At 45.7% G+C, this 27,805-nt stretch overlaps 2 protein-coding genes across 4 annotated transcripts in view; one reads left to right on the forward strand and one right to left on the reverse strand.

Moving 5' to 3' along the window:
* PRRX2 (paired related homeobox 2) overlaps nt 1-27,805 on the forward strand; it is a 192,640-nt gene that overhangs the window by 61,124 nt on the left and 103,711 nt on the right. The gene's annotated exons all lie outside the window — the stretch shown is intronic.
* PTGES (prostaglandin E synthase) lies at nt 1,238-27,678 on the reverse strand. Of its 3 annotated transcripts, XM_080990517.1 has the most exons (5): nt 27,624-27,678; nt 26,491-26,529; nt 21,290-21,432; nt 12,701-12,783; nt 1,238-1,783 (listed from the first exon to the last, which is right to left on the reverse strand). In XM_080990517.1, the coding sequence occupies exons 1-5, from the start codon at nt 27,661-27,663 to the stop codon at nt 1,534-1,536; spliced, it is 555 nt and encodes a 184-aa protein (XP_080846643.1). In that variant the 5' UTR covers nt 27,664-27,678; the 3' UTR covers nt 1,238-1,533. The 3 variants fall into 3 exon arrangements, with proteins under 3 accessions (XP_080846643.1, XP_080846644.1, XP_080846642.1); XM_080990518.1 differs by lacking the exon at nt 26,491-26,529; XM_080990516.1 differs by lacking the exon at nt 27,624-27,678 and having other exon boundaries at nt 26,491-26,722.

Here is a 27,805-nt window from a genome sequence, read left to right on the forward strand (position 1 = left end):
AAAGGCTAAGGATTAAACCCTACACAAATCTGGAGTGGAGTCCCTATTGAATGGCACCTTGTACGCCTCCTTCAGGCAATTCCTGGTGCCCAACATTTTGCTCTGCTTTCCTTTGGACCACACTGCCCAGGCTTTGAAGCCCTGGGGAGTCACTTCTGTGCTGCTAAAGCAGTGGTTTGTTTCACCCCGGAAGCGTAGTCCATTGATTTCTACTACAGATGAATGCCAACAGCAAAAATGAGGCATTTGCCTGACATGACCACAAAGTATCACTAGAGGGCAGCCTCTGACAACTTGCTGCCTTCCAACTTTTTTTGACTACTTCTTCCATCAGCGCCTAGTTTGCACAGCTGTGCATGTATCTACCCCAGCATCACATGGCTGTGCTGACTGAGACTGGTGGGAGTTGTAGCCCAAAACATTTGAAGAGCACCAGACCCTGGCTGAAAGGTTGATTCACTGAGGGCAATATGCCTCTGAATGCCAGTTGCTCTGAATCACAAGTATTGAGAGTTCCTATTGCACTATGGTCCTGTTTGCAGGATTCCCATTCCTTTCACCTGAACCAGCAGAGCTCTTTTCAAGACCTTGCAATGAGGCTTAAGAATTGATTGGTCAAATCTACCTATATAGTTCTACTCTTGCTGCAGGTCCCCACTCTGAAGGTTGGTTTTTCTGTTTGCGGAGGGCATTTGGGACAGAGAAAAGGAAAGACTTCACACTGTTCACTTTCTAAAAAATGTACTGGTTTGTGCTTAGTGCAATCACTTATTGCATTATTATTATTATTATTATTATGATGATGATGATTATGATTATGATGATAATGACTACTAATACTGTTAGCCTGTGTGTGCCAGATCCTCATCTACACCCCCAGCTGAATCTGAAAGCATTTAGTTCACATTGCATTCCATCTGCTCAGTCTTGCAGTATCTCCTTGGTGGGGCTGTTTCCTTATCCTTTAATCTCCCCTTCAACACAGAACAACTTCCTTAGCAGCAAGCTTCTGCTGTGTCTAATTCCCCAAACAATGTGCCAAGAATGAACTAGAGACACAGCCCAAGATGCAAACTAGAGCAGGGTTCTCCCTCCTTCCCACAGTACTCCACACAATCTGGAGGGCCAGATAAAGAGCTCTGGAGGGTCACCTCTCACCTCTGGAAGTCATGTCCACCAAGTTCTGTTCTAAGTGAAATCCCCCAGAGTTGAAATAGACAGCTTGGGACTGGCGAGATATTCTTTACTGCAGTAAGTGTTTTTATTTATCATTTTGTGGACCTGAACCTCTGCACCACATGCCCATCAGCAACAGAAAGGTGCCTCCCCTCCTAGGAGAGATCGCCAAGCAAAATGTCCAGTCTGAAGATGACATGACTGAGAGTCCATCCAGGCAAAGAGATGCAGTGGTTTAGGTTGAAATGCACATCACCAGACCACAGCAAGGAAAAGGAAGAGCTTTATCCACCTCTTACAAACAAAGCCACTTGTCCATCTCGTTTCCCACCCCTTTCAAGTCTCAGATCAAAGCAATCACCAGGACTTGATGGCTGCAAAGAGGATCTGTAGGGCCATAGAGATGCAGGGAAGTTGGGCCACGCTGTAGGCCACTGAGCGTGTGGGAGCCCTGAGTTTCAGCAGGTAGGCCAAGGTGTGGACAATCCGGCCAAAGAAGAAGATCAAGAAGTGGATCCGGGCCACAGTCAGGTTGGGGTCCAGAAGGGAGTAGATCGCTCCGAGGAAGAGAAAGGGGTAAATGTTCTCCATATCGTTGAGATGAGCCCTGCGGAGAAAAAAAGGGGGGTAGAACCCTGATAATCATTTATCTATTTTAGATTAGGAAAGGTTCAGAAAACGGCAACCAAAATTATCCAGGGTGGAGGATAGAGATATTCCCCTATGTGGAAGATCACAGCATTTGGGGGCTTTTTAGTTTAGAGAAAAGGTGCATAAGAGGAGAAATAAGTTTATATAATGGGACACGGGTGGCACTGTGGGTTAAACCACAGAGCCTAGGACTTGCCGATCAGCAGGTCGGCGGTTCAAATCCCCACGATGGGGTGAGCTCCCGTTGCTCAGTCCCTGCTCCTGCCAACCTAGCAGTTTGAAAGCATGTCAAAAGTGCAAGTTTCCCTTCCGGCGGGAAGGGAAACGGCGTTTCCGTGCGCTGCTCTGGTTTGCCAGAAGCGGCTTAGTCATGCAGACCACATGACCCGGAAGCTGTACGCCGGCTCCCTCGGCCAATAAAGCGAGATGAGCGCGCAACCCCAGAGTCAGTCACAACTGGACCTAATGGTCAGGGGTCCCTTTACCTTTACCTTAAGTTTATATAATTAGGCATAGCATGGAGAAAGTTCTTGTAACACCAGAACTTGTGGAGATCCCATGAAGCTGAATGTTGTAAGATCCAGGACAGATAAAAGAAGGGACTTATTCATGCAGTGGATAGTTGAACTATGGAACTTGTTCCTGCAGGAGGCTATGATAGTCACCAACTTGAATGACTTTAAAAGAGGATTTGGGACAAATTCATGAAGGCTGTCACTGGCTCCTAGCCACAGTTACTATACTCTGCCTCCATAGTCGGAGGCAGTCATGCTTCTGAATTCCAGTTGCTGGAAGCCATAGGAGAGCAGAGTAGTTCTTGTGCTTGAATCCTGCTTGTGGGCTGCCCACTGGGGCACCTGGCTGGCCAATGTGGGAACAAGAGGCTGGTTTAGGTGGGAACAAGAGGTTGGTTTAGGTGGTGGTCTATTGGCCTGATTCAGCAGGATTTATCACTACCTGAAGGAGTCTCAAAGCGGCTAACATTCTCCTTTCCCCTCCTCCCCCACAACAAACACTCTGTGAGGTGAGTGGGGCTGAGAGACTTCAAAGAAGTGTGACTGGCCCAAGGTCACCCAGTAGCTGCATGTGAAGGAGCAGGGAAGCAAACCCGGTTCACCAGATTATGAGTCCGCCGCTCTTAACCACTACACCACACTGCCTCTCTTTTCAAAGCAAACAGACCTGTTTGATGGATTTCATTGAAGTCTAGAATGCAGATATCAGTTGGATTACATGTCTATTTGTACAAACATGGGCACAATTTGGGGGAGAGACATTGAAAATTGTACAGAATCCTTATTTTAGTGGAAGTAGGTATACAATGTGTACAACTGAAGTGCAAAGTTATCAAGCATTTTAAAAAGGTTGCACTCACTTTTTAAAAAGTGTAGCGGGTGGGAAAGGAAACATCTCATTGTGTCAACATAGGGGGCTGCCTTAAATTAAATCAGACTATTAGTACATCTAGCTCAGTATTAGGTACATTGACTGGCAGTAGCTCTCAAGGGTTCCTTGTAAGGAGTCTTTCCTTGCCCTACCTGGAGATGCTGGGGACTGAACACAGGACCTCTTGGGTACAATGAAGTTATTCTGTCACTGAGCTATGGCCACATAAGAAGCCAGAGAACTTCTTTTTAAAATGTTTGGAAAATTCCCAAGCCTTGGTCAGGAAAGGGGAATAGTGGTTATTAACATCACTATTTCCAGCCAATTGGTGCTGTGCACCACCAGTTTTTGCTGGAGACTAAACTGGCCCCGGGATGCAGGTGGCGCTGTGGATTAATTCACAGAGCCTAGGGCTTGCGATCAGAAGGTCGGCGGTTCGAATCCCCGCGACGGGGTGAGCTCCCGTTGCTCAGTCCCTGCTCCTGCCAACCTAGCAGTTCGAAAGCACGTCAAAGTGCAAGTAGTTAAATAGGTATTGCTCTGGCGGGAAGGCAAACGGCATTTCTGTGCGCTGCTCTGGTTCGCCAGAAGCGGCTTAGTCATGCTGACCACATGACCCGGAAGCTCTACGCCAGCTCCCTCGGCCAATAAAGCGAGATGAGCGCCGCAACCCCAGAGTCGCCCGTGACTGGACCTAATGGTCAGGGGTCCCTTTACCTTTTTAAACTGGCCCCTCTCCTTTCCCACCTGGGTCTTGAAGAGATGTTTGCCCATCTAGGCTTCATAAAAATTGTGTTTTCAACAGCAGACACAAAATTCAGCACACATTTTACAAAACATGCAGATGTTGGGGGGGTTGGGGGGGGAGATTTGGCACCTACCTAGATGGGCGGAGGCAGATTCCATTTCCCCCCTGACACAACCCAGAGATGTTTGCCTACTTGGTGGGTACATGCTAAACAAGCTCTATGAACAAGGGGGAAATTCCAGCACAATCTACCTTAGGTAGGTACAGTTGAACAACATGAGGCTGGTTTTAATAGGGTTATATAACAATAAAAAAGACGCACCCAAGTGACTGTTCGGGAATAAAGCCTCTACTGGCACCACTCCCAAACCGCAACTTTCAGACATGAATGGCTTTCCTTTTCACCCCAGAGGAAGGTCACCAGCTCAGACCTTGTCTCAACTGAGTCAGCTTTCAAATCTCCTTCAATCACTCATTTTCCGATTCCAAAAGCTTTGTAGACTATCTTACAACTTGTAAGGTAGTCTACAAAGTTTTTGGAATCCGATAATAAATTCTCTGGGGCTTGGCATGATCTTCAGTTGCCTAGAACAGGCACCCCCAACCTTCAGCCCTCCAGATGTTTTGGACTACAATTCCCATCATCCCTGACCACTGGTCCTGTTAGCTAGGGATCATGGGAGTTGTAGGCCAAAACATCTGGAGGGCCACAGGCTGGGGATGCCTGGCCTAGAAGGCAGAAGTCGGGGAGCATGGCCAGAAGAAGAAATGCATCTGAATTCCAGTTGCTGGAAATTGTAAGTGGGGAGAGTGATGCTATTGCACTTGAGTCCTGTTTGTGGGCTTTGCTTTGGCACACCTGGCTGGCTTTTCTTGTTTTCCTATGCTCATACTAAGTCCCAACAATGAAAACATGAAATCACAGAAGACAAGACTTTCAGGGCTATTAGCTGCAATGGCTACGTTCTCCCTCCACTATCAGAGGCAGCATGCATCTGAACCCCAGTTAGCCAGGAATCACAAGTAGGAAGAGTTTATGGTACACTCAGGTCCTGCTTGTGGGCTTCTCATAATGTGAATCTGGTTGGCCACTGTGGGAAAAGGATGCTGGGCTGGATGGACCAATGGCCTGATCCAGCAGGCCTCACCTTATGATGTTACATGTGATGTCTTCTGATTGGCAGATGGACATGGATTGAGGCAAATGGCCTTGTAGGCCACTATTGGCCCACGGGCAGGAGGTTTGCATTGAGGGAAATACATTCAGAAACGCACCCGGCAGGGTTCAGTTTATGTCTTTACGTTCTCCCTCCACTGTTGGAGGCAATATGCCTCTGAATGCCAGTTCCTGGGAATCACAAGGGGGGAGAGTTGCTGTCTCACTTAGGTCCTGCTTATTGGCTTCCCATGAGCTCTGTCCAGAAGCAAGTGAGGATTTAAAAATAAATAAATTGATTCAGTGCTGCAAACAGACGAGAATCAATTCCCCCAAGATTTTTTTTTTGGGGTGGTGGTGAGGAGAGTAGCAAAATCTGTCACACAAATAATTATGCTGCATCCCATTTTAGTACTGCCTCAGTAGCTGTTTCTCCTCAAACCCACCCACCCAAACCTCCTGCCTCCATTGAGACCATGGAGTGGGGTTTAAGAACGTTCTGTCACAAGAGAGTAGGGCCCTGCGGGACTTGACATCTTTCCGCAGGGCCTGCAAGACAGAGCTGTTCCACCAGGCCTTTGGCCAGGGCAAAGCCTGACTCCCTCCTTTGGCAATCTTCGTGGAGCTCTGGCCCAATGGTTGCCAGTGGTTTGATTTGAATTAATTTTATAATGAATGATTTTAGAGTGTTGTGTTGTGTTGTACTGTTGTACTGTTTTATTGTTGTTAGCCGCCCTGAGCCTGGCTTCAGCTGGGGAGGGCGGGATATAAATAAAATTTATTTATTTATTTATTTATTATTATTATTATTATTATTATTGTTAAGGACGTGGCTGCTGGATCAGGCCAATAGCCCATCTAGGTCCAGCATCCTGTTCTCACAGTGGCTGACCAGAGGCTCCAGTGGGAAACCAGGAAGAAGAACCTGAGCACAACAGCACTCTCCCCTCCTGTGGCTTCCAGCTACTGGAATTCAGATGCATCACTTTCAGTTCCATTCCACAGGAGCCATTTGACAGCCAGCAACGTGGATGACTTTAAAACAGTTCACTATGAGGGACTTTCTTTTATCTGCCCTGAATCTCCCAACATTCAGTTTTCTTGGATGTCTATGAGTTGTCGTGTGATGAGAGGAGGAGAATTTTTCCTCTCTCTGCCCACTTCCTCCATGACAGGCACCATTTCATAAACTTATATCGTGTCACCTCTTACTCGCATTTTATGTCAGCTGAAAATCCCTGAATGCTGCAAGCTTTCATCACAGACGAGTTGCTCAACCCCTTGAATATTTTGGTGGCCCCTTTCTGAACCTTCTCCAACCCTGCAATATCCTTGTTGGGGGTGAGGGTGAACAGAACTGCACACAGCACACAGCTTGTGGTCATTTGCAGCGGCAAAAATCTCAGGGAAAGCAGGCAACGGAACCCAAGCCTTCGCAGCTGGCTCCAATCACTGTGTCCTCATTAAGGCAAGATGTACGCACATGGATGGGATCGTTGCCATGGCAATGGCGTGGTTGCACCATTTCCTGGCTCCTCGGCCCCCCCTTCTCTCCCCCCCCTTTCTGCATTTATGTATGCACACACCTTGGCCACAACCCAGGGCTGCTAATGGGATTATGCGTAAACAAGTCATGCCACAAGCCATAACACCTCAATGGAACCATTTCCTGCCTTCAAGGGTCGGTGCAGATTAAGGGCCAAGTCTGGGGCTGCAGTGGGGGCGGAAGATGGTGGGGTCTAGAACGTTTATTTTAAAAGTCAACAACAGCAAAATAACTTGATGTCTTGGCTTGGGTTGTAGGGTGCAAGTTTCAGGAAGCACATAGCCCCCTGGGGACAAAATCTATAATGAAATGGACCAGCGGAATTAAAGGAAAACAGTCACTAAAAACTCTCCCTGGGTCACCAAGGAGGTCGTTTCCCTCTTGGCTGACAAGGAAGGAATGCAAGACACATTATGAATGTCCAGGAACCATAAGAAACTGCCTTATATGAAGTCAGGCTTTGGCCCATCAAGCTCAGTACTGTCTACACTGGCTGGCAGGGGCTCTCCAGGGTTTCGGCAGGGAGTCCTTCCCCCCAGCCCTTCCTGAAGATACTACTGGGGTTTGAACCTGGGAGTTCCTGTGTGCAAAGCAAGTGCTCCATCACAGAGTTCTTTAAAAATGAAGTAAGAATGAGCCCAATTTCCATGGTTCTGAAAAGGGAGCTAGTTTAAATAAGAACATATGACACTGCCTTCTACAGAGTCAGACCATTGGCCCCTCTAGTTCAGTACAGTCTACCCAGACAAGCAGTGGCTCTCCAAAAGACATCTCCCGCCCCTCGCATCAAGGAAGGAGAACTCAGTCAATTTCACCTTCTCTCAATTTCTCTTTTTCCCAGTCCTAAGTGCTGCCCTCCACATTCCCACCTCATTTTGCACATTCTTTTCCTTCTTTTTAAGTCCTCAGCAATGGAGTGTGAATTTATCCTAATAATAATAACATTATTACATGCAATACTTGCTGTCTATAAACCATACTTCTGCCATATTTATATTTTCCCTTGATTCAACTCATTTTAGCACAATTTACCTTTGTATGTGCATTGCTTAAATTCACACTATTTGGCTGGAGAACTGGCATTGCAAAAACTTGAGAAGTGTACATTTTAAAGGACAGACAATCCTGCAATTGTACAGTGGTACCTTGAGTTAAGAACTTAATTCGTTCTGGAGGTCCGTTCTTAACCTGAAACTGTTCTTAGCCTGAAGCACCACTTTAGCTAATGGGGCCTCCTGCTGCCGCCGCGCCGCCAGAGCACGATTTCTGTTCTCATCCTGAAGCAAAGTTCTTAACCTGAGGTACTATTTCTGGGTTAGCGGAGTCTGTAACCTGAAGCGTATGTAACCTGAAGTGTCTGTAACCTGGCACGTATGTAACCCGAGGTACCACTGTAATTGGTTTTAAATGGTCTTAATTCTAAATCTTAACATGTTGTAACCTTCCCTGGGACCTGCTGGTGAATGGCAGGTAATAATAATAATAATAATAATAATAATAATAATAATAATAATATCACTGAAGAGTCTTAGAGGTTAGATGGCCAATGTCAGGGATTCTTTAGCTGTGACTACTGCATCACAAAAGATTAGACTAGATGGCCCTTTGGGTCCCTTCCAGCTCTTCAGTTCTATGATTCTATAGTGTTTAAGAAGACTGACAAGCTAGAAGGTGTGGAGAGGAGGGCAGCCAAGATGCTCAAGGGTCTGGAAGCCTCACGTGGAACACTTGTTCAGCCATGGAACAGATTCCCTGAAGGTGGTGGGCTCTCCTTCATTGGAGGTTTTGAAGCAGAGTTTCAATGGCCATCTGTCAGGGGTTATTTAGGCATGGTTCCTGCATTGCAGGGGGTTGGACTAGATGATCCTTGGGGTCCTTTCTAATTCTACAATTCTTTAATTCTGTGGTGTTTCAGACAGTGAAAATTTGGTAGAGCTGCCGTTTCATGCAAACTGAATCTAATTTCTTTCCCCATCCCTAAAGAGGGTGAAGGGTCTTTTTTGGGGGGGTAGGGGGGTTATTTGCAATTACATGCTACCTTCCTGAAAGGATGAACCCCTGCCCACTCCTTAGAAGTCTGATTGCCTAGAGCATGTCGTATCCTGCTAACTATGGAAGTGAAAGGCCCCATCAAATCCTTTGCTTACATTCCAAAGCCAGCTCTCATTCTCAAAGCAAACAGTGAGAGCTGTAAATCTCACCAGACCCGAAACACTTTTCCTGCGCTTCCTATGCCACAAAACACCCTCTCCTCTTCATGACCATAGGTTCAATAGCTCTGGGGAGGAACTTTTACCAGCTTTTAAAAATAAATAAATCAGCCACTCCTCACTTGGTCAGAGCTTTTCCTTCCCTTCTCCATGACAGATGAGGCTCACCCCTCAATGCAAGGGAAAGCCAGCACTCCATAGCAGAAAGATCTCCATTGATGTCAGCCAGCTGACACAACTCTTGACAGCCTGTTCCTGGCAGCAGGGAGTATTTAAGGTGCACTTAATCTTCCTCAACACAGAGAGAAATAAATTAACAGTGCTAGGCAGCTGCTACAGTTGTCAAAAGTGCCCACAGGTAATATACCTAGGTGACTCAAAGCTGCTGCTTATTTTTGGTGCCTGGATTGACAGCTGCCTAGGCTGGCCAAAATTTTTTCAGTGTGGCTAGGAACACATTGGAACATTGGGTGAAGAGACCCAGTGCTTCCCAGCTCCACGATCCAGTGACTTGCCTAGTTCCAGCACCCTGTTCTCCTGGTGGCCAACCAGATGCCCCAATGGAAAGCCCACAAGCAAGTCCTCCCCAGTTTTGTTCCCCAGCAACCTGGCATTCAGAGGCAGGTAGCATATGACCATCACAGCTAGTAGCCACCAATAGCTGTGTCCTCCATGAGTGGGTCCATCTCCCTTAAATAAAAATGTGTTGATGGGCATCACCACTGTCTTGTGGCTGCAAATGTCATAGTTTAATTAAGGGGGCAGAATTGATATGGAGCCATCGAGGCTTCTTGTTCTCTGTTGGGCTTCTTAGGGTGGGGAGTTTGCAAGCGTATAAGGCTGTAGGATTGGAAACCCACAACTTTATTAGCCTTTGCATCTATGACCAGCTGCTCCTCCCTCTCCCAAATCTGCTTTTGCACCATTTCCCTCTCTTAGCTATGCCCTCCCTACCCAGTCAACTCTGCTTCACCTCTTTTCCTTTACAAAAGAAACAAAACAAAACAGGACTTCGCACTTTTCTTCGGAAGGAACGCAGGTGCTTGAAGCAAGCCAGTCACATGTTTTCAAGGGGATTTCAGGGCCAGCTGAACACCAGCGGCACTCAAGATTCCTGTTCAGACTAGTCCTGCAGCAGTGCATTTAGATTCAGAGGTCTGGATACTGAACCATCACACTACGTGAGCTGCAAGCGCCAAGGGCTTTGAGTCTGTTGTGTGGGGAGGAGTGGGCAAAGAGGGTCCTTCAGGCCACTTTCATCTGTGTGTCAAAAACATAAGAAGAGTCTGCTGCATCAGGCCATTGGCCCATCTAGTCCAGCATCCTGTTCTCACAGTGGCCAACTGGAAAGCAGCAAGCAAAATCCGAGCACAAAAGCCCTCTCCCCTTCCCCTGTGGTTTCCAGCAACTGGTATTCAAAAGCATCAGAGCATAGTCCTCTTGGCTAGTAGCCCTCAATAGCCCTTTCCTCCATGCATTTGTCCAATCCTCTTTTAAAAACATCCAAGTTGATGGTCATCACTGCCTCCTGCAGAAGGGAGTTCCAAAATTTAACTCTGTGCTGTAATTTTCATCTGTCCTGTCTTCCAACAGTCAGCTTCACTGTATGCCCACAGAGTTGTAGTGTTACGAGAGAGGGGAGGGGGGATTTTCTCTCTCCACTTTCTCCAGGCTGTACATAATTCTGTAAACTTCTATCATGTTGCCTCTTACTTGCCTTTTCTCCAAACTTAAGTCCCAGACACTGTCTATGGATTAAGACACTTGAGACCCACCTTACAGTGGTACCTCGGGTTACATACGCTTCAGGTTACAGACTCCGCTAACCCAGAAATAGTACCTTGGGTTAAGAACTTTGCTTCAGGATGAGAACAGAAATTGCGTGGTGGAGGCGCAGCGGCAGCAGGAGGCCCCATTAGTTAAAGTGGTACCTCAGGTTAAGAACAGTTTCAGGTTAAGAACAGACCTCCGGAACAAATTAAGTTCTTAACCCGAGGTACCACTGTATTTATATCTGTGATTTTATATTGTTTTACACTCCTTTTTAATATTGTGTTTAATTTATTATAGCCTGCTGTAGGACCACCTTAGGGTGATGGGTGAGATAAAAGTAAAATAATTCACTGTTTAAGTTTGAGAGGTCAAGCCCAAGTGGAACCTCTGTTTACTACCTGCTGTTATGGTATTATAACCTATAAAACCCATCTGGAGACAGGAGTCAAAGGGCAAAACAGTACATACCAAAGCCACCATGGTGTAGTGGTTACAGTGTCAGACTAAGACCTGGGAGACCAGGGTTCAAATCCCCACTTGACAAGGAAGCTCACTGGGTGTTATCTTTGACAGTGCACTGCCTCTCTTAACCTAACCTACCTTACAGGGCTGTTGTGGGGATTAAATGAGGGGGGAGAGAACCACATATGCCACTTTGAGATCCTTGGAGAAAAAAGGTAGGATATAAATGGCAATAAATAAAATAAAATAAATAAATCTGGCCAAAAGCAGTTTGAAAAATAGTCCAAAATATTATCTCAGTTTGCATTTTTCTTTCTTTCTTTCTTTCTTTCTTTCTTTCTTTCTTTCTTTCTTTCTCTTTCTCTTTCTCTTTCTCTTTCTCTCTTTCTTTCCCTTTCTTTCTTTCTTTGGCTCCAAAAGCGCCACATAACCTCTGTCTATATATAGGTAGCTGTATCCAATGCTTGTCTTACTCAGAGTAAACCCACTTAAGTTAATGGGCACAACTAACTTAGGTCCACAAATTTCAGCAGGTCTACTCTGAGCAGAACCAACCCACAAGTTCTGTACGTTGAAACAATGCATAGTTTTAGCCTTACCATTATATGTTTTATCCTCCCTTCACCCTAAGACTGTGTCATTGGTGCTGGTACAGTTCTGTTTTTCATGGTAATTAGTTGTTTGTTTTTTTAAAAAGAACAAGAATGTTTTCTTTTTCTTTTTTTCTTTTTTTAAAAAAAAACTGCTCCCAAACTGGATGGGAACCCTGCTGATCAACCTCAAGTAGATTAGTAGAGGAATTAACCGTACCCTCCTCAAGGCAACAACTAATGAAGCCTTTCTGGGAAGAATGAGAGATGCAATTTCTGAGAAGTGCAAGCGTTTTTTAATTGGGCATTAGGTACTAAAGATTTGCTCCTGCCTTCGGCCAATTTAATTTGCTGGTTTCCCAGCTGAAAAAGAACACTAGTTCTCTTCCACTTGCGTCTTTCCCTGGTCAAGCCAAGCAGCAAATTGTTTCTTTGACATTCTTCGTATGTTTGTAAATAGATAGATACTGTAGATATAGATACAGATACTGCATATAAAATTTCTGTGCTTAAGGGAAATTGAGATGTGATCTGTTGCATCTAGGGAAGAATTCTAAACTTTAAATGTCACTAGATGTGATTAAATGTTACTAAATGTTTAGTTGGAACTTCCTGAATTGCAGGAAGTTGGACTAGAGACCCTTTGGGCCCCATCCAATGCTAGAATTCTACGATTCTATTATACTATGATTCTATGACTTTCACCTCCATCCCCACTCAGGATGCACAAATCTGTCCATTCCGCCCCCCCTTCCCCCAAACTTCTCCACAACTCTGGAGTGGCCTGTGAAGTTACCAACCATATGTCCTCAGTGATGCTGGGGGGGGGTGGGGGGGGGCAATCACATGGGAAGAGGGAAGGAACAACGCAAAGCAGCTTCAAAATCTACATCACTGGTTAGCCATGGAAAGCAGAGCCAGCAATTGATTGGTTGAAGTGCAAAGGAAAGATGGCCTCCTAATGGTGCAAAGAGGAGTTTTGTTTTTATTTTTAAGACTCACCTGCGGCATCGCTCCACATCAGGGTCTTCCCTGTGGTATTGCAGCCCTCCGTGCCTCAGAGCATCCTCTGGATTGGCAAATGCCTGGAGGAAGACAAGGATCAATTAGTTCACGGCAGGTTCATAATAAGAACTTTCTCCCTGCATCTCCCCACATTGTAAGCAGTTTTGCTAAAAGCACAATTGCTGACAGAAGCGAGGCACTTTTGGCATGTCACGCTTGTGCCAAGGACAAGGTGTTACTATCAGTATATAAAACCCTTAACAACTTGGGGCCAGTTCACCTGCAAGATTACCTTACCCCAAATCCATCCACTCAGCTGCTTTGATCTAAGGAACTAGCCCTGTTACAGGTACCATGCCATACCTGTCTTTAAACTTTGGAACTCCCTGCCTATTGATGTCAGGCCGTCACCTTTTCTGTACTTGTTTTGGTTTCTGTACTTAGAGTTGGTCTCTAAGGTGCTACTGGACAATTTTTTAATTAATTTAATTATTTTTATTTATTTTGACTGCATCAGACCAACACCTACCTGAATCTGTACTTGTTTTGTTTAGACAAAGCATCGAAAGCTGATGCAAATTTCAATCTGCTTTTGGTTTATTGTTATTTTAACTTTTCAAAAGTCTTAAATTAATGTTTCTTATTGCTTTGTCTATTTTGTAAATAGCTTTAATGTTACTGTGTTTTGTTTTACAATCAAGCAGGGCATACATTTTAGGCAATAAATAAATACATTTTCTGATGGAGGAGCCATCAAAGGTGAAGCCTACCTGTTAGAATAATCTCTGGCTACACTGAGCTTTTCCCCAAGGCGAGCAAGGTTCTGTTTTACTTTGCTATTTCCTCCATGCACACTGGCCACAGACCACATACTTCCTGGAGCAACAAAAGCCCTTTGGGCAGATCCTGTCTTTGGGCTGGAGTTGGAGTGGCCTAGGTAGCCACTGGCACAAAGGAGGGTTCCTGGATCTGCAAAAACTCTCAAGGTTCACACAGGAGAAAAGGGTCCCTGAACAAGCCGTCCAGGAGCTCATGTCACAAATTGTGGGGAGAGGCCACAGCTCAGTGACAGAGCATCTGCATTGCATGCAGAAGGTCCTAGGTTCAATCCCAAGTGGCATCTCCACATAGGGCTGGGAGAGACACCTGATACCCCAGACAGTTGCTGCCAGCCAGTGTAGACAATACTGAGCTAGATGGAACATGTTTGACTTGGCATAAGGCATCTCCCTAGGCTCCGGTTTAATCTAGCCCTTTATTCACAGCCACATGAACTAGAATCTTGTTTCATTGCCTAAGGAATCCTGGGAACTGTTAAGGGTGCTGAGAGGAAACCTTCCTTGGAGGTTTTTAAGCAGAGGTTGGGTGGCCACCTGTCATGGATGCTCTAGTTGAGTTTTCTGCATTGCAGGGGCTTAGATTAGATGACCTTTGGTGTCTCTTCCGACACTACAATTCCATGAGTTGTCAGGACATCCCTATTCCCCCACAGAGCTATAATTATCAATGTTCCCTGGGAAGAGAGATTGATCTAGAAATCCTGGGAGGGGAAAGAGAGGTCTCCTAAAAACTGCGTTAAACCACAGAGTCTAGGGCTTGCTGATCAGAAGGTCAGCGGTTCGAATCCCCACGACGGGGTGAGCTCCTGTTGCTCAGTCCCTGCTCCTGCCAACCTAGCAGTTCAAAAGCACGACAAAGTGCAAGTAGATAAATAGGTAGTGCAAGTAGATAAATAGGTACTGCTCTGGCGGGAAGGTAAATGGCGTTTCTGTGCGCTGCTCTGGCTCGCCAGAAGCAGCTTAGTCATGCTGGCCACATGACCCGGAAGCTGTACGCCGGCTCCCTCGGCCAACAAAGCGAGATGAGCGCCACAATCCCAGAGTCAGCCATGACTGGACCTAATGGTCAGGGATCCCTTTACCTTTAAAAACTTTTAAGACCCTTAAAAAACTGCAGTTCCCAGGTTTTTTTTGGGAGGGGGAACACCATGCTGTTTAACATAATATGATACTGCTTTAAATGAATTGTGTAGACGATGCTCCGACAAACCCATACATTTAAAGCTCCCAAAGAATCCCTGGAGCTGCTGTTTGTTCAGGGTGCCAATACATAGTCTTTACCTAGCATTTGGTAGCTTCCTGTGTTTACTAAGGAAGACCTACAAGGCTATGAGGACTAGTTTCTTGCATGCCAAACCACAATTTGGCAATCTGCCTTGTAACCTACTCGCAGGATTTTATGCGAATGAACTCAGCTCCAGAACATCTGACAAAGATGACTGCAACTTCACACTTCAGGCATGAAAGTGCCAAGGTCTGGCCCCTCCCAGGAGCAGCCTCGGGTCATAAGTGTCCTCTCAGCTCTAAAACATTCAAATTAATTACCAGCTTCCTTGAGGAAGTGGTGGAGACTGTGGAATGCTTACACTTGAAGCAAACTAGTCCCAGCAGAACCCCTTCAGGGAGTGCAGAAGCACTGATTGGCATTGCCCTCTGCAGATCGCACAACTGATTACAGAGATGGGGGGGAGAAGAGAAGGCAGGCTGGTGCACGAATGCTCCCCGCATGGAAAGGCAATCTCCATGCAACAGGGAGAGGCTGGGGCAGAACCTTTCCCCCCCGCCCCCTCCCACCAATATCCCAGTTTGCCAAGTTTGCAGAATTTTTTTTATATGGGAAATATTGATTCATTCTTTTAATTTATGCTAGATTGAATGTATAAATGTGTTTCTTGCTTCAAATATTGTAAGATACTTTGAGTCGCCATGGCAAAAAAGTGACCAATAAATTTAATTAATAATTATAATAGAAACAACAAGGGATGGGTGAATATGCCATAGTTGGTTTCTCCAGTTTTCTCTTTTTCCCTGTCTTAAACTCACTTCTCCATATTTCCACATCAGCTTACAATTTATTTATTTACATTTAAAAGCCCTCATTTTAAAAACCCAGCATTTTCATATGAATTCCTCCAACACACACACACACATTTCTTCATGAAACTTTGTCAATCTCATTATTCTTTTCTGCAAAGAATATTTCCCCATATATTTATATTCCCCCCCATATGATACATTTCCACACATTATTTTTGTGAACATATGCATTTTTTTGCATGTTCCCCCCAGATGTGGGCATTTTCAGACAGATTACCTGGCTGGGAAACTGCAAAAATGCAGACTTCAAAGGATTGATGCATTTTGGTTCTGCAAACAGAATTGAAATTTCCCCCCATCCCTACTCTGAACCTGCTACTGCCCCATGCATGTTGAATTAGCATATTTCCGAAAAACACCGCCAGCTGGTTTTATAAATTGGCCAAATACAGTTTATGCATTCAGTGCAGCAAGAGATGGTGCCTCTGAGTTATTTTCTAGCATTTTTCATGTGGGGAAAGGCTGGATTGGCTTGCAAGCTTTCTACAAGTGTGGGGCTCTGTGTGTGTGTTTGTGGGAGGGGGGAGCAACTAAATATGCAACTAAATATGCAATCAAAGCTTTAGCCCTCAATTCTGTTCATTCTGTAACTCAGCCTCAGAGACAGAAGATGTGAGATGTCTTCAGACTGTGCTCAAAGACGGATGTTTTAGAGTATTTTCCCCACTCCAGGAGATTATGAGCTTTACAGAGAGTGTATAATAAAAAGCGAAGGCTGCTTCTTCCCATTCCAACAGGCTTTTATCAGCATTTTGGGAGATTTAGTAGAACATTCCACCCAACGTCACTGGCTGCATGGCTGTGTCTGTGCCTGGCGATTTCCCACAACTGTCTCAAGTTTCTTGCACCACCTAATGCAAGGTGGCAGTCTCTTATGAATAAACCCCAGGTTGTGAAAGGAGTTCCATTAGCCATGCTCTTTAAAACATTCCAAAAGAATATTAAAACAACCATCACCTCCAATAAGTCCACAGCTTAAACTGCAGTAAAATCCTGTTTTGGTATTCCAGCTACAGTCACCATTTTGGGTTTCTTAATTTGAAACAGTCAGGATTAGATTATTTCTGGTTGCCTTTTCATTAAAAGTTCCAGGCATTGCTTGCATCACAACTGCAGAGGTTTTGGCATTGGATCACTTCCAATTTCTTAAAAGATCCAGCACCTAATCCTGGATGTTGCAACGATCTGTTTTGAAAACGGAGAATGTACAGACCCTGTTTGGAAGCTAGCAAGTGTCCATTGGAAGCCAGCTCACTATTTTGAATACAAGAATCTCAATTCCTTTCCAAGACAAAGTTCTTTTAAAAGAATGATGACAAGGATGATTTTGAAAGCCTGAAGCTATCCAAGGCCATTGGCTAACCCTGGTTGACAATTGTCCAGATCCCCCTTCAAATCCCTGAAGGAGTTGTTTTTCAACTATTCTGGATTTTTCTAAAAATGAATTATAATATGAATTATTGATGGATAATTTGCATCACTTTTAACATCTCAGGAAAGCACTTGAAACCTGGAGGGAGTGGTCAGATATCAAACAAAGAGTCTACTGAGAATGGACCCACTGAAATTAAGATATCTAAGTTAGTCTAAGTGAGAAGGCTGATCGCCGAAGAATTGATGCTTTTGAATTATGGTGCTGGAGGAGACTCTTGAGAGTCCCATGGACTGCAAGAAGATCAAACCTTTCCATTCTGAAGGAAATCAGCCCTGAGTGCTCACTGGAAGGACAGATCGTGAAGCTGAGGCTCCAATACTTTGGCCACCTCATGAGAAGAGAAGACTCCCTAGAAAAGACCCTGATGTTGGGAAAGATGGAGGGCACAAGGAGAAGGGGACGACAGAGGACAAGATGGTTGGATAGTGTTCTCGAAGCTACCAGCATGAGTTTGACCAAACTGCGGGAGGCAGTGGAATACAGGAGTGCCTGGCATGCTCTGGCCCATGGGGTCACGAAGAGTCGGACACGACTAAACAACAAAAGTTAGTCATAGCCATTATCTTCAATGGGTCTACTCTAAGTAGGACTAGCATTCACCACAATCCCTGAAGTTTAAACTTCCCTTTCTCTCTGATGGGTGATGTTTTGCAGCCTGAAGGTCACATTCCCTCCTGGGCAATCTTCAGTGGGCTGCATACCTTTGGTGGGCCTGGACAGAGGGAAAAGTGGGTGCAGAGACTGGCTTTCTTCAGTAGCCTAGGTTCAACTCACACCATTTTCAGAGACTTGTATATGCAAACACACACCACTCTCTTCAGCACCCACCCAAAAGCAATACAGATTTATGGTTCCCCCACAATGAATACTGTATTGTTTTGGAGCGGGTGCAATAGAAATAATAGGACATGGAAAAGATTGTCAGGAAAGACTGGGGGATGTCACCTGCTCCTCAGATATGTCCCCATTACCCCAAAGACTGTTGGTATGGTGGGCTTCTGCCCACTCTCCACAGTGGAATTTTTGTGGGAACTCTGCCTCCTCTCCCTGGAAAACAGATCTCTCCATTTACTTGCATAGGGAAAGGGGTGTTGGGGTGAACCTTGCTCCCCCCAGCATAATCCACATGGGGGAGGGAATAGTTTTTAATCCCTCCACCGAATCATTAGGTGGAAAATAGTTCATTGTGATTAAAATCTAGAGCTGTTCATCAAACAGTTTTCTGCTTCACTACTCCTATTCTGGATGAGCTCAGTTAGCTTTCCCTAGTTAGCTTGGTTTTGTTATACTGAAAACTAAAAACTAAAATTCAGACATCGCATAAAAATGGAACATTTGTTTTATCCCCCAGCTCTACAAAACAACTTGGGACCTTGGGGAGACACCATGCCTGGTTAATGGCTTGATCCAACTTTGACACACAGAAACGTCCACAAAATCCCCCTATTTGCTTTTTAATTTGGGAAGTGGGCAGTTGGCCATGCACCCCCAACACACAGTGCAGGTTTGGACACCATCTGGAGTGGGTCCAAAAAGAGATCAACTGTGTTCTGGTTTGTTTTATTGCATCCTAGACAACCACCTATAACTGCAGAAAACAGAAGTCAAGTTTTCTTTTTCCAAATAACAAGAAGTGAAAGCTAGATTTCCAAGAAGTACTTGAGAAGGCATTCCTTCCCTTTAGGGAACAGGAAAGAAACTACAGCTTTTTAAAAAAAAGAGAAAACAAACTCATTATTTTTAAGATCACACAAACTTCCGCTAAGCAGAAGTCCCGCTAAGAACATCAGAAGTATGGACTGGATCAGACTAGTAGCCCGTCTAGCCAGCCACCTGCTCTCTCAGTGGCCAAAAAGATGTGGATTATGGGAAACCTACAAGCAGGACCCGAGCACAAGAGCACTCTCCCCTTCTGTGGTTTCCAGCCACTGAGATAGAGAGAGACATACAGCAGTGCAAGGCAGCAGCAACAATTCTAGGCTGAATCAAGTCTAGTACAGTGGTACCTCTGGTTGCGAACGGGATCCATTCCGGAGGCCCATTCGCAACATGAAAAGAACGCAAACCACAGCAGCACTTCTGTGCACGCATGGGTTGCGATTCGCCACTTCTGCGCATGCGCGTGGCGACATTTTGCGCTTCTGCACATGCGTGAGCGGCGAAACCAAGAAGTAACCCTTTCCGGTACTTCCGGGTCGCCACGGGACGTAACCTGAAAGAACGTAACATGAAGCAAACGTAACATGAGGTATGACTGTATCCAGATCAAGGAAAGTAATAGTACTGCTCTATTCTGCCTTGGTCAGCTCCCCTGCTCCCACTGGAATCTTGCGCCCAGTTCTGGGCAACAAAATTTTCAGAATGATATTGACAAGCTGGGAGATGAGGCAGAGGAGGGCGACCAAGATGATAAAATGTCTGGAAACTAAGCCTTACAATGAACATTGAGGAAGTCGGGTATGTTTAACCTGGAGAAGAGAAGACTGAGAGGTGACCCAATAGCTATCTTCAGATACAGTGGTACCTCGTGTTACGTACACAATCCGTTCCAGAGGTCTGTTTGTAACAGGAAACAGCTCATAACATGAGGCGCACTTTCGCTAACGGTGCCTCCCGTTGCTACCATGCCGCGGGAGCGCGACTTCCGCTCGCATCCCGGGCAAAGGTCGCAACAAGGGGCATCTACTTCCAGGTTAGCGGAGCACGTAACCCGCAGCATTCATAAGGGGGATGGTACATAACACAAGGTGCCACTGTATCTGAAAGGCTGCCACGTGGAAAATGGTTGAAGCTTGTTTTCTGATGCTGCAGCGGTCAGGACCTGAACCAACGGATCCAAATGATGAGAAAGGCGACTCCAACTAAACATTAGGAAGAACTTTCTGATGGCAAGAGCCCTTTGAAGGTGGAACGGACTCCCTGGGAAGGCGGTGAACAAGCCTCCATTGGATGTTTTTAAACAGAGATTGGATAGCTGTCTGTCAGGGGTTTCTTTGGCTGCAAGTCCTGCATTGCTGGGTGTTGGACTAGATGACACTTGGGGAGTCCCCAAGGTTCTATGATTCTATGATCTGTGCACAGGATAGTACATAGGTGGTTATTCACAATCCTGCTTTCAATACTGCAAGAGTTTCAGGGTGGCCAGACTGCTTCATCCCCAGTCAATGCTAAATAACTTAAGAGTGCCCCTCCAAATGTCAATAAAACTGCTGGGCAAGCATAGCAAAACAACTAATAAGGTGGAATGATGTGTAGACAGTCATTTCCCCCCTGCAAATTTCCTTTGTTGGTGTTATCATTACTACAACTGTAAAGGCAATTGAAATCCTCCTTCTTGGGGGGGAAAAGAATGCACACCACAGATACTGTCTACCAAACTGGTTGAAGGAGTTAACTTTGCACAGCAATCAGAAGAAACATCACCCATTTAAGATTTGGAAGAGCTTTCAGCAATGTTTTTCTTCAGGCTGCTCACCACTACTCCGCCTTGGTCATCATTCTAAGGGGGCTGATTTATCTCTGCGTAAAGTTGTCATGTGAACACAAAAACACATTCGGATTGTGTGGCTTCTACATTGTTGGCAATCCTGTTCCAGTGGAACAAAAATCAGATTGAAAACAAGAGACCTGGTTCTAAATTAGTTACAGGAGTGTCAGCTTCACCATATATTGGCAAATTAGTCACTTAAAACGCCTGCTACTAGATCCCTGACTAATTTTGAATCTACTAAATTGAATCAAGGACACAGAAGCAAAACACTGATCTCTATTATTTATGAAGAGCTCCAGGTGTTCACCATTGGTCCCTTGGTGGGCCTTACAAGTTACTGGAACAAGGATTTAAATAATCAAATAGAGGAATCTGAAAGATGGATCAGCTGTTTTTTTTATTTTATTTTAACACCTAAAAAAACCCCTGTCAGATTCCGATTGGGAAGTCTCTCATAAAAAATCCACAACCTGTTTAACATTTCTGGTTTCCCTTTTTCTTTTTTGCAAAGTGTGTTCAAAGCCCCATTTGGGGGGAAATGTAAACAGATGCAAGACAGTGAAAGCTAAACAGTAACATCTATTAAATGCACGAAATGAGATCACAACTTGCTGCAAAATACCAAAAAGTTAAAGAGAGCCATTTTCAAAAGCCACATGGAGGGTAAAAACTCCTACAATCACACAAGTGCCTTTAAATTTTTTTAAAAAAAATGACTTGCCTACCTTTTTGCGAAGCCTCACTTGCCCTGTTATGACGGCTACAGCATACATCTTTATGACCAAAAGGGTGCCAAAGAATATGAAAGACACGAAGGCTTCATTCTCCATCATTTTCTGCATGGGAAGCGAAGGATCGATGCTGTTTCCTGAGAGAGTGGGGTGGGGTGGAGAGAGACAGAAACAGACAGACAGAGAGACAGAGATCTGGAGCTCGTTTTTCCTTCTGAGGTCTGAAAACTAGTGCCAGATTATATCATGTAAGAAAGGGGTTGGATCAACATTAATCACCAGATCTACTCTTTGGATGGAGCCTCTACCAGTCAGCATTGCAACATGCAACCCTTTGGATTTATATTCAGAAGTTCCATTATTTGTTTATTTGTTGCTGCTGTTGCTGCTGTTGCTGCTGTTGCTCCCCACCCTTCACCATCAGGTGAATTTAAAATTCAGTATTACAAACCGTTTAAAACAAGTTACAATCACAGGAAGGGGGTGGGTCCTGAAAACCTATATTCCAGATGCAATGGCTACAAGCCAGGATAACTATGCTCTGCTTCCACAGTCAGGGGCAGGAATGCTTATGAATAGCAGTTGCTATTCATAACACAGGAGCCGAGTTAGGGCTATTGTGCTCTGATCCTGCCTGCAGGTTTCCCATTGGGGCATCTCACTGGCTGCTGTGAGAACTGGATGCTGGACAAGATGGGCCATTGGCCTGAGCTAGTAAGGCTGCTCATATGGAAGTCTATTGTCATAGCAGAACCTCCATGCTCAAAGACAGTCTACCTTTGTATACCAGATAATGGGGAACAACAGTTGCACTCAGGTCTTGCTTGGGGACATCCCATAATGGGCATTTGGTTGGTCACTATGAGGACAGGATGCTGGACTTGATGGGCCATGGGCTTGATCCAGCAGGGCTCTTCTCATGTTCTTAGGTGTCCAAGGTTAAGGTAAAGAGGGGTGTCTTTGACATATGATGGACACTGTCCAATGAAGATGTCAGATGCACCTCTGTGGGGACGAAGTTCCACAACTTAGGTGCTGCCACAAATAAGTTCCTCTCTGGGGCTGCCAGCATCCTGAATGCCTCAGGACAGTAGAACTACCAAGATGACCCCCTCTGATGATCTTAACACCCAAGAGGGTGGTGGTGGAGGAGAACTCTCAGATCTTTGCTGCCCAAGTTGTTGAGGGCTTTAAACACAAATGTGAACACCTTGAATGGGGGCCCAGAAATAGACTGGCAATCAGGAAAAGAGAGCAGAGAATCACTGCTTAAGGCAGGCACCCCAAACCTGGCCCTCCAGATGTTTTGGGACTACAATTCCAGTCATCCCTGACCACTGGTCCTGTTAGCCAGGGATGATGGGAGTTGTAGTCCCAAAACATCTGGAGGGCTGAGTTTGGAGATGCCAGGCTTAAGGCAAACAAACCACACAGGTTTAAGATTAACCACCACCTCCTTTAAGTGTCAGGGGGTTGGGCAAGATTTAGAGGCAAGGCAGTTTTATAGCATACAGACCTTACAAGTGTCCCTTTTCCAGGGTAATCCCAGATTTACAGAAGCCATCCCGGTTTCTGATTTGATCCCAGAATGTCCCGCTTTTTGTTAGGATGTCCCTATTTTCATTGGAGAAATGTTGGAGGGTATGGAGTTATCTGACCCTCCCAGCTATCCCTGTATAGGGAAGGTTTTTATTTTTAAAAATGTTTAATGTTTTATTATGTTTTTATATATGTTGAAAGCCTCCCCGAGTGGCAACCCAGTCAGATGCGTGGAATATAAATAGTAATTCCCCCCCCCCCTTATTTTTATGGAATAGGACTTTCCTATTTTCATCAGAGAAATGTTGGAGGGGAGGAACATGTTGCTTGCAAACAGCGATTCTCTTAAGAACATTGTGGTTTTTTGAGAAACTCCAGGTTAATCACCGAGACTCGTGAAATTCTGGCTAGACCATGGTTGCAGACATGCCAGTCACCTTTCTCTGAAATCTGTAACTGCAATGGCAATGGAGGGCATTGCGCAATTACATCATGCCCACAGAGAGAGCAACACCAGGTTAGCATTCCCAAGATGTGCCTTCAAACAGAGCTAAGGAACATTTAGACCTCAAGAAGTGGGTGGTACTCCATGCTCCCCGTCCCTTTTCTAAGAAGGAGCACCCCCTCCCCTTCATGCAAGAGATGCTCCCGATTTAAAAAAGGCATTCCCTCATGGGGGGTGGGTGGGGGCGGGGAATGCCTCTCCTAAGGTGGCCCACCACATATTCATTGGAACCCAATTCCCATCAGCCCCAGCCACCATGGCAAACAGTCCAGGAATGATGGGAGTTTGAGTCCAAAGACACCTGGAGAGTCACAGTTTATGCTGTCCTGCCTGAAAATCCTCTGGAATGCATCGGGGTTTCGTGGCTGCAGTTAGGGGGCTCTTTAACAAGACAGGGCTTGTCAAGGAACAACTTGCAAAGGATTCCCAGAAAATCAGCCAACACAGAAGTTCCTTAAATAAATCTGCATATAAGGTGTGGAGAGCCTCTGGCCCAAAATACGTTGCTGGTCTGCAACTCCCATCAGCCCCAGCAGGCATGGGTCCCCACACCAGTGGCAGACCTTGGGGTCTCAAATTTCAGTGCCCGGTACAGCTGACACCTGGCCTACAGGGACAGCCAGAAGCTCACCAGGATGTCAGGCAATAGTACTGTATCTCCTAAGCCTGGATTCTTCTGCATGTAAAACACATTATCTGCCACTGATCTATGACCCTTCCCATGAAAATAAGATTCTAGTCCTCATAACAGTGGCACCCCCAGAGTCTCTCACCGCTCAGAGATCTGGAGCAGGCTACAATGTGATTTTATGGGAAAGGGCCATAGCTCTGTGGTAGACTATCTGCCTCGCATGCAGAAAGTCCATGATTCAGTCCCTGGCCTTGCCAGTTAGTTCCAGGAATGTTCCCTGCCTGAAATCCCAGACAGCTGCTGCCAGTCAGTGTAGACAATACTGAGCTAGATGAACCCAGCCATCTGACTCAGCTTCCTGTGCTGATTCAGCTTTTTATTCAGAACAACAGGGACTAGAATTTTACTTTATTTTTTTAAGGGGAAGTGCACAGCTCTGTGCTAGAGCACCTGCCTTGCTTGCAGAATGCCCCTGCTTCAGTCCCCTGTGGCATCTCCAGGTAGGGCTGGGAAACAGCACCAGACAGCCTCCTTGATTACAACCAATCAGGGAGCCACTCTATTAAGTAGTTGGTGGACATAGCAGATGACACAGAGCTTTCTCCAAGTAGTTCTTTATAAGTACAGTGGTACCTCGGGTTACATACGCTTCAGGTTACATACGCTTCAGGTTACAGACTCCGCTAACCCAGAAATAGTGCTTCAGGTTAAGAATTTTGCTTCAGGATGAGAACAGAAATTGCATGGTGGCGGCGGCAGGAGGCCCCATTAGCTAAAGTGGTGCTTCAGGTTAAGAACAGTTTCAGGTTAAGTATGGACCTCCGGAACGACTTAAGTACTTAACCCGAGGTACCACTGTAAGCTGGAACTGAACTGAACAGCAAACAGCTCAGCTGGCCTGCTTTTATAGGCAGCCGCCTGTCAACATTGTAACAACAAAAGCCCAGGGTTTCCTGCCTAAATTAACTTACGTGGACCTGAGTGAAAACTATATACAGTGATACCTCTGGATGCGAACGGGATCCATTCCGGAGCTCCGTTTGCATCCTGAGCAGAACGCACCCCGCGTCTGCATGTGCGTTGGTCACGATTTGCCGCTTCTGCGCATGCGCGTGATGTCATTTAGAGCATCTGCACATGCGTGAGCGGTGAAACCCAGAAGTAACCCGTTCCGTTACACCCGGGTCGCCGCAGAACACAACCTGAAAACGCTCAACCTGTAGCGTATTTAACCCAAGGTATGACTGTACACAATACCCCTGGTGGCTAGGGTGAGAACTTCAATACATAACACACTCTCCCTGTCATTGTCTCTGACTCTTCTTACTGGCCTGCTTTCTAGTCTACTGGTCCTGATGGGCACCAAGAGAGCCTCAGAGAGAGCCCACCCATAAGGCCCAAGTACCACAAACCTCACTTGGTGCAAGAACCCAACAGGCAATACAATCCTGACATGTTCTGCCATATAGTCAGCCAATCCCAAAAGGAAATGACCCATAAGGAAAGGGGGGATATGGATGGAGGGAAAGAAATAGACAAGCTTAGATGTTGGTGGAAGGGTGGCAGCCAACAGCTGAGAGAGCTCCTGCCCCTTTAACAGATATGCAGAGGAAAACCTTACAGCAAGTGTGGCTTTCCACCTACTGAAAAAAAAGTCCTCTTCTGCCCAGGTGTTAAAGGGGCAGGAGTGCTCTCTGCTTTTCACACCTGGCCAGTTTCCTTGACTGCATGCATGGACACCCCACTTGTTCCTCCAAGGAACTCAAGGTGGCATCTATGGTCCTCCCCCTCCTCACTTAATGCCCACATCAACCCTGCCAGGTATTGGAAAAGGTCATTGGAAGGGCAAGGTCCAAGTTTTGGGCAAGTGCTCTTTGGTGAGAGAACCGCAGCAGAGGTTTAACATGGCCAAGCATGCAGCAAAGAAAAGTGTGGAAATATAAGCTGTAAAACCTTTAACACATGCCTTTAACATATCCCACTTGCCGAGCACAGATAGACCACATGTTTAGTCCTTTCCCTTCACTCAGACAAAGAGATGGAAGAGGCAAGCAACAGCAGCAGGTGGTTCCAGAGGGAAACAGGGCAACATCTAACTAGCCCAGGGAACTTGGCAGTTGCTCAACAATGGAAAGCTCCACTGCCAGCCCCAGACTGAACTTCCAGAGGCCCCAAGGTATAAACTAAAACGCTGAAGCTTTACAATTCACACACCCATAAAGAACAATTTCTCTTTCTAAAAGAGAGAGGAGTCAGAAAATAGGGGGTGGCCCCTGGTCAACAAAAGGCAGTTATAAAACAGGGGGTGGGGGTGTTTGCAAGATTGCAGCATTTTGGAAAACACTGCCTTGCTTCCGGCTTGGAATGGAATGCTAATTTGTTTTGCAAATGAATTCCTGATGTGACATTCTGGAGCAGAGAAAGCATCCCTCATGCTTGGCTCCCAGACAAAAGTTGCATTCCAAGACTGAGGGGTGGGGGGTGGGGGAGCAAGTGGATCCCAGCCAATAACACACTTACCACTAGAATGGATTGAGAGTAGGAACGACAGCAACTTTCCTATAAGAAGAACCACATCCCTGATTACTTCAGGATAAACACAGCTCAGCCATTCAGCAAAGGACTCCTCCAGCTGCTCTGATAGCAGGTTCTGATATAGGGGTGGGAAGCTGTCACGTGTACCTCTTCTCCAGCCAAACAGAAGAAGAGGGAGGGGCACCGCTGAGATACTTGTCATGCAAAGTTCCCATTTGCCTCTTCACAGGGGTGCCCCCCCAAACCATAGTTAGTTTGGGGTATCGCCCATTTGCATAGCTCACGCAGGAGCCCCAGGTTCAGCACCCAAAGCATTTCCAGGTGGGGCAGGGAATGAACCCTCTATGAAACCCTGGAGAGCTGCTGCCAGTCAGTGTAGGTAATATAAAGCTAGATGGGGAAATTGTCCAACTTTGTGTAAGGCAGCTTCCTGTGCTCCTGTTTAAAGCAGCCTTTAAATCTGAACCATAAGGACTTTCTGCTTGGTGTACATAAAGTCTCAGGTTCAATCCCTGACAACATCTCCAGATAGGGCTGGGAATGATCCCTGCCTGAAACCACAGAGAGTCACTGCCAGTCAGTGTCGACAGTGCGGATCTAGATGTCATAACAACAGCAAGTGGACATTTTCACCTCTGCTCTTTAAAAGCAGGAAGAACATTGAACCTGGTACCTTCTGCATCCAGTCCAGATGCTCTATCACTGAACAGATCGAGCAAATTAGGTAGATTTCCACTCGTAGCTGTCAACTTTTCCTTTTTCTTGCAAGGAATCCTATTCGGAATAAGAGAATTTACCTTAAAAAAGGGAAACGTTGACAGCTATGTTTCCACTAAATTAATCTCCCCCCCACACCTAATACATTTAAGTGAAGATTGAACCTGGAACCTTTTGTATGCAAAAGCTATGCTGCACCACTGAGTTACAGTACTTAGAAAATTAAATAAGATTTTAGTCCTCATGTTTCTGAACCAAAGACTGAATTGAATAGGAACATAGGAAGCCACCTGATACCGATTCAGAATATTGGTCCATCTGACTCAGTATTGTCTGCACTGAATGGCAATGGCTTTTGTGGGGGGGGGGTGTTAAAGCAGGGAGGGTTCTTCCAGACTTACCTGGGAGAGGTTCTAAGAGCTGAACCTGGGGCTTCTGCATGCGCAGCTCAACAGCTGAACAGACTGGGGGTTTGACTCAGTACAAAGCGGCTTCCTTATCTGCTCATCTCTCAGTAGATCACAATCTAACTTCTGCTCCTCCCCTTCTGGATGGTGTTTGCCGCTTCACACACAGCAGCTGC

The sequence above is a fragment of the Podarcis pityusensis genome (assembly GCF_964106645.2).
Source record: "Podarcis pityusensis genome assembly, chromosome: Z".
Lineage (NCBI taxonomy): Eukaryota > Metazoa > Chordata > Lepidosauria > Squamata > Lacertidae > Podarcis > Podarcis pityusensis.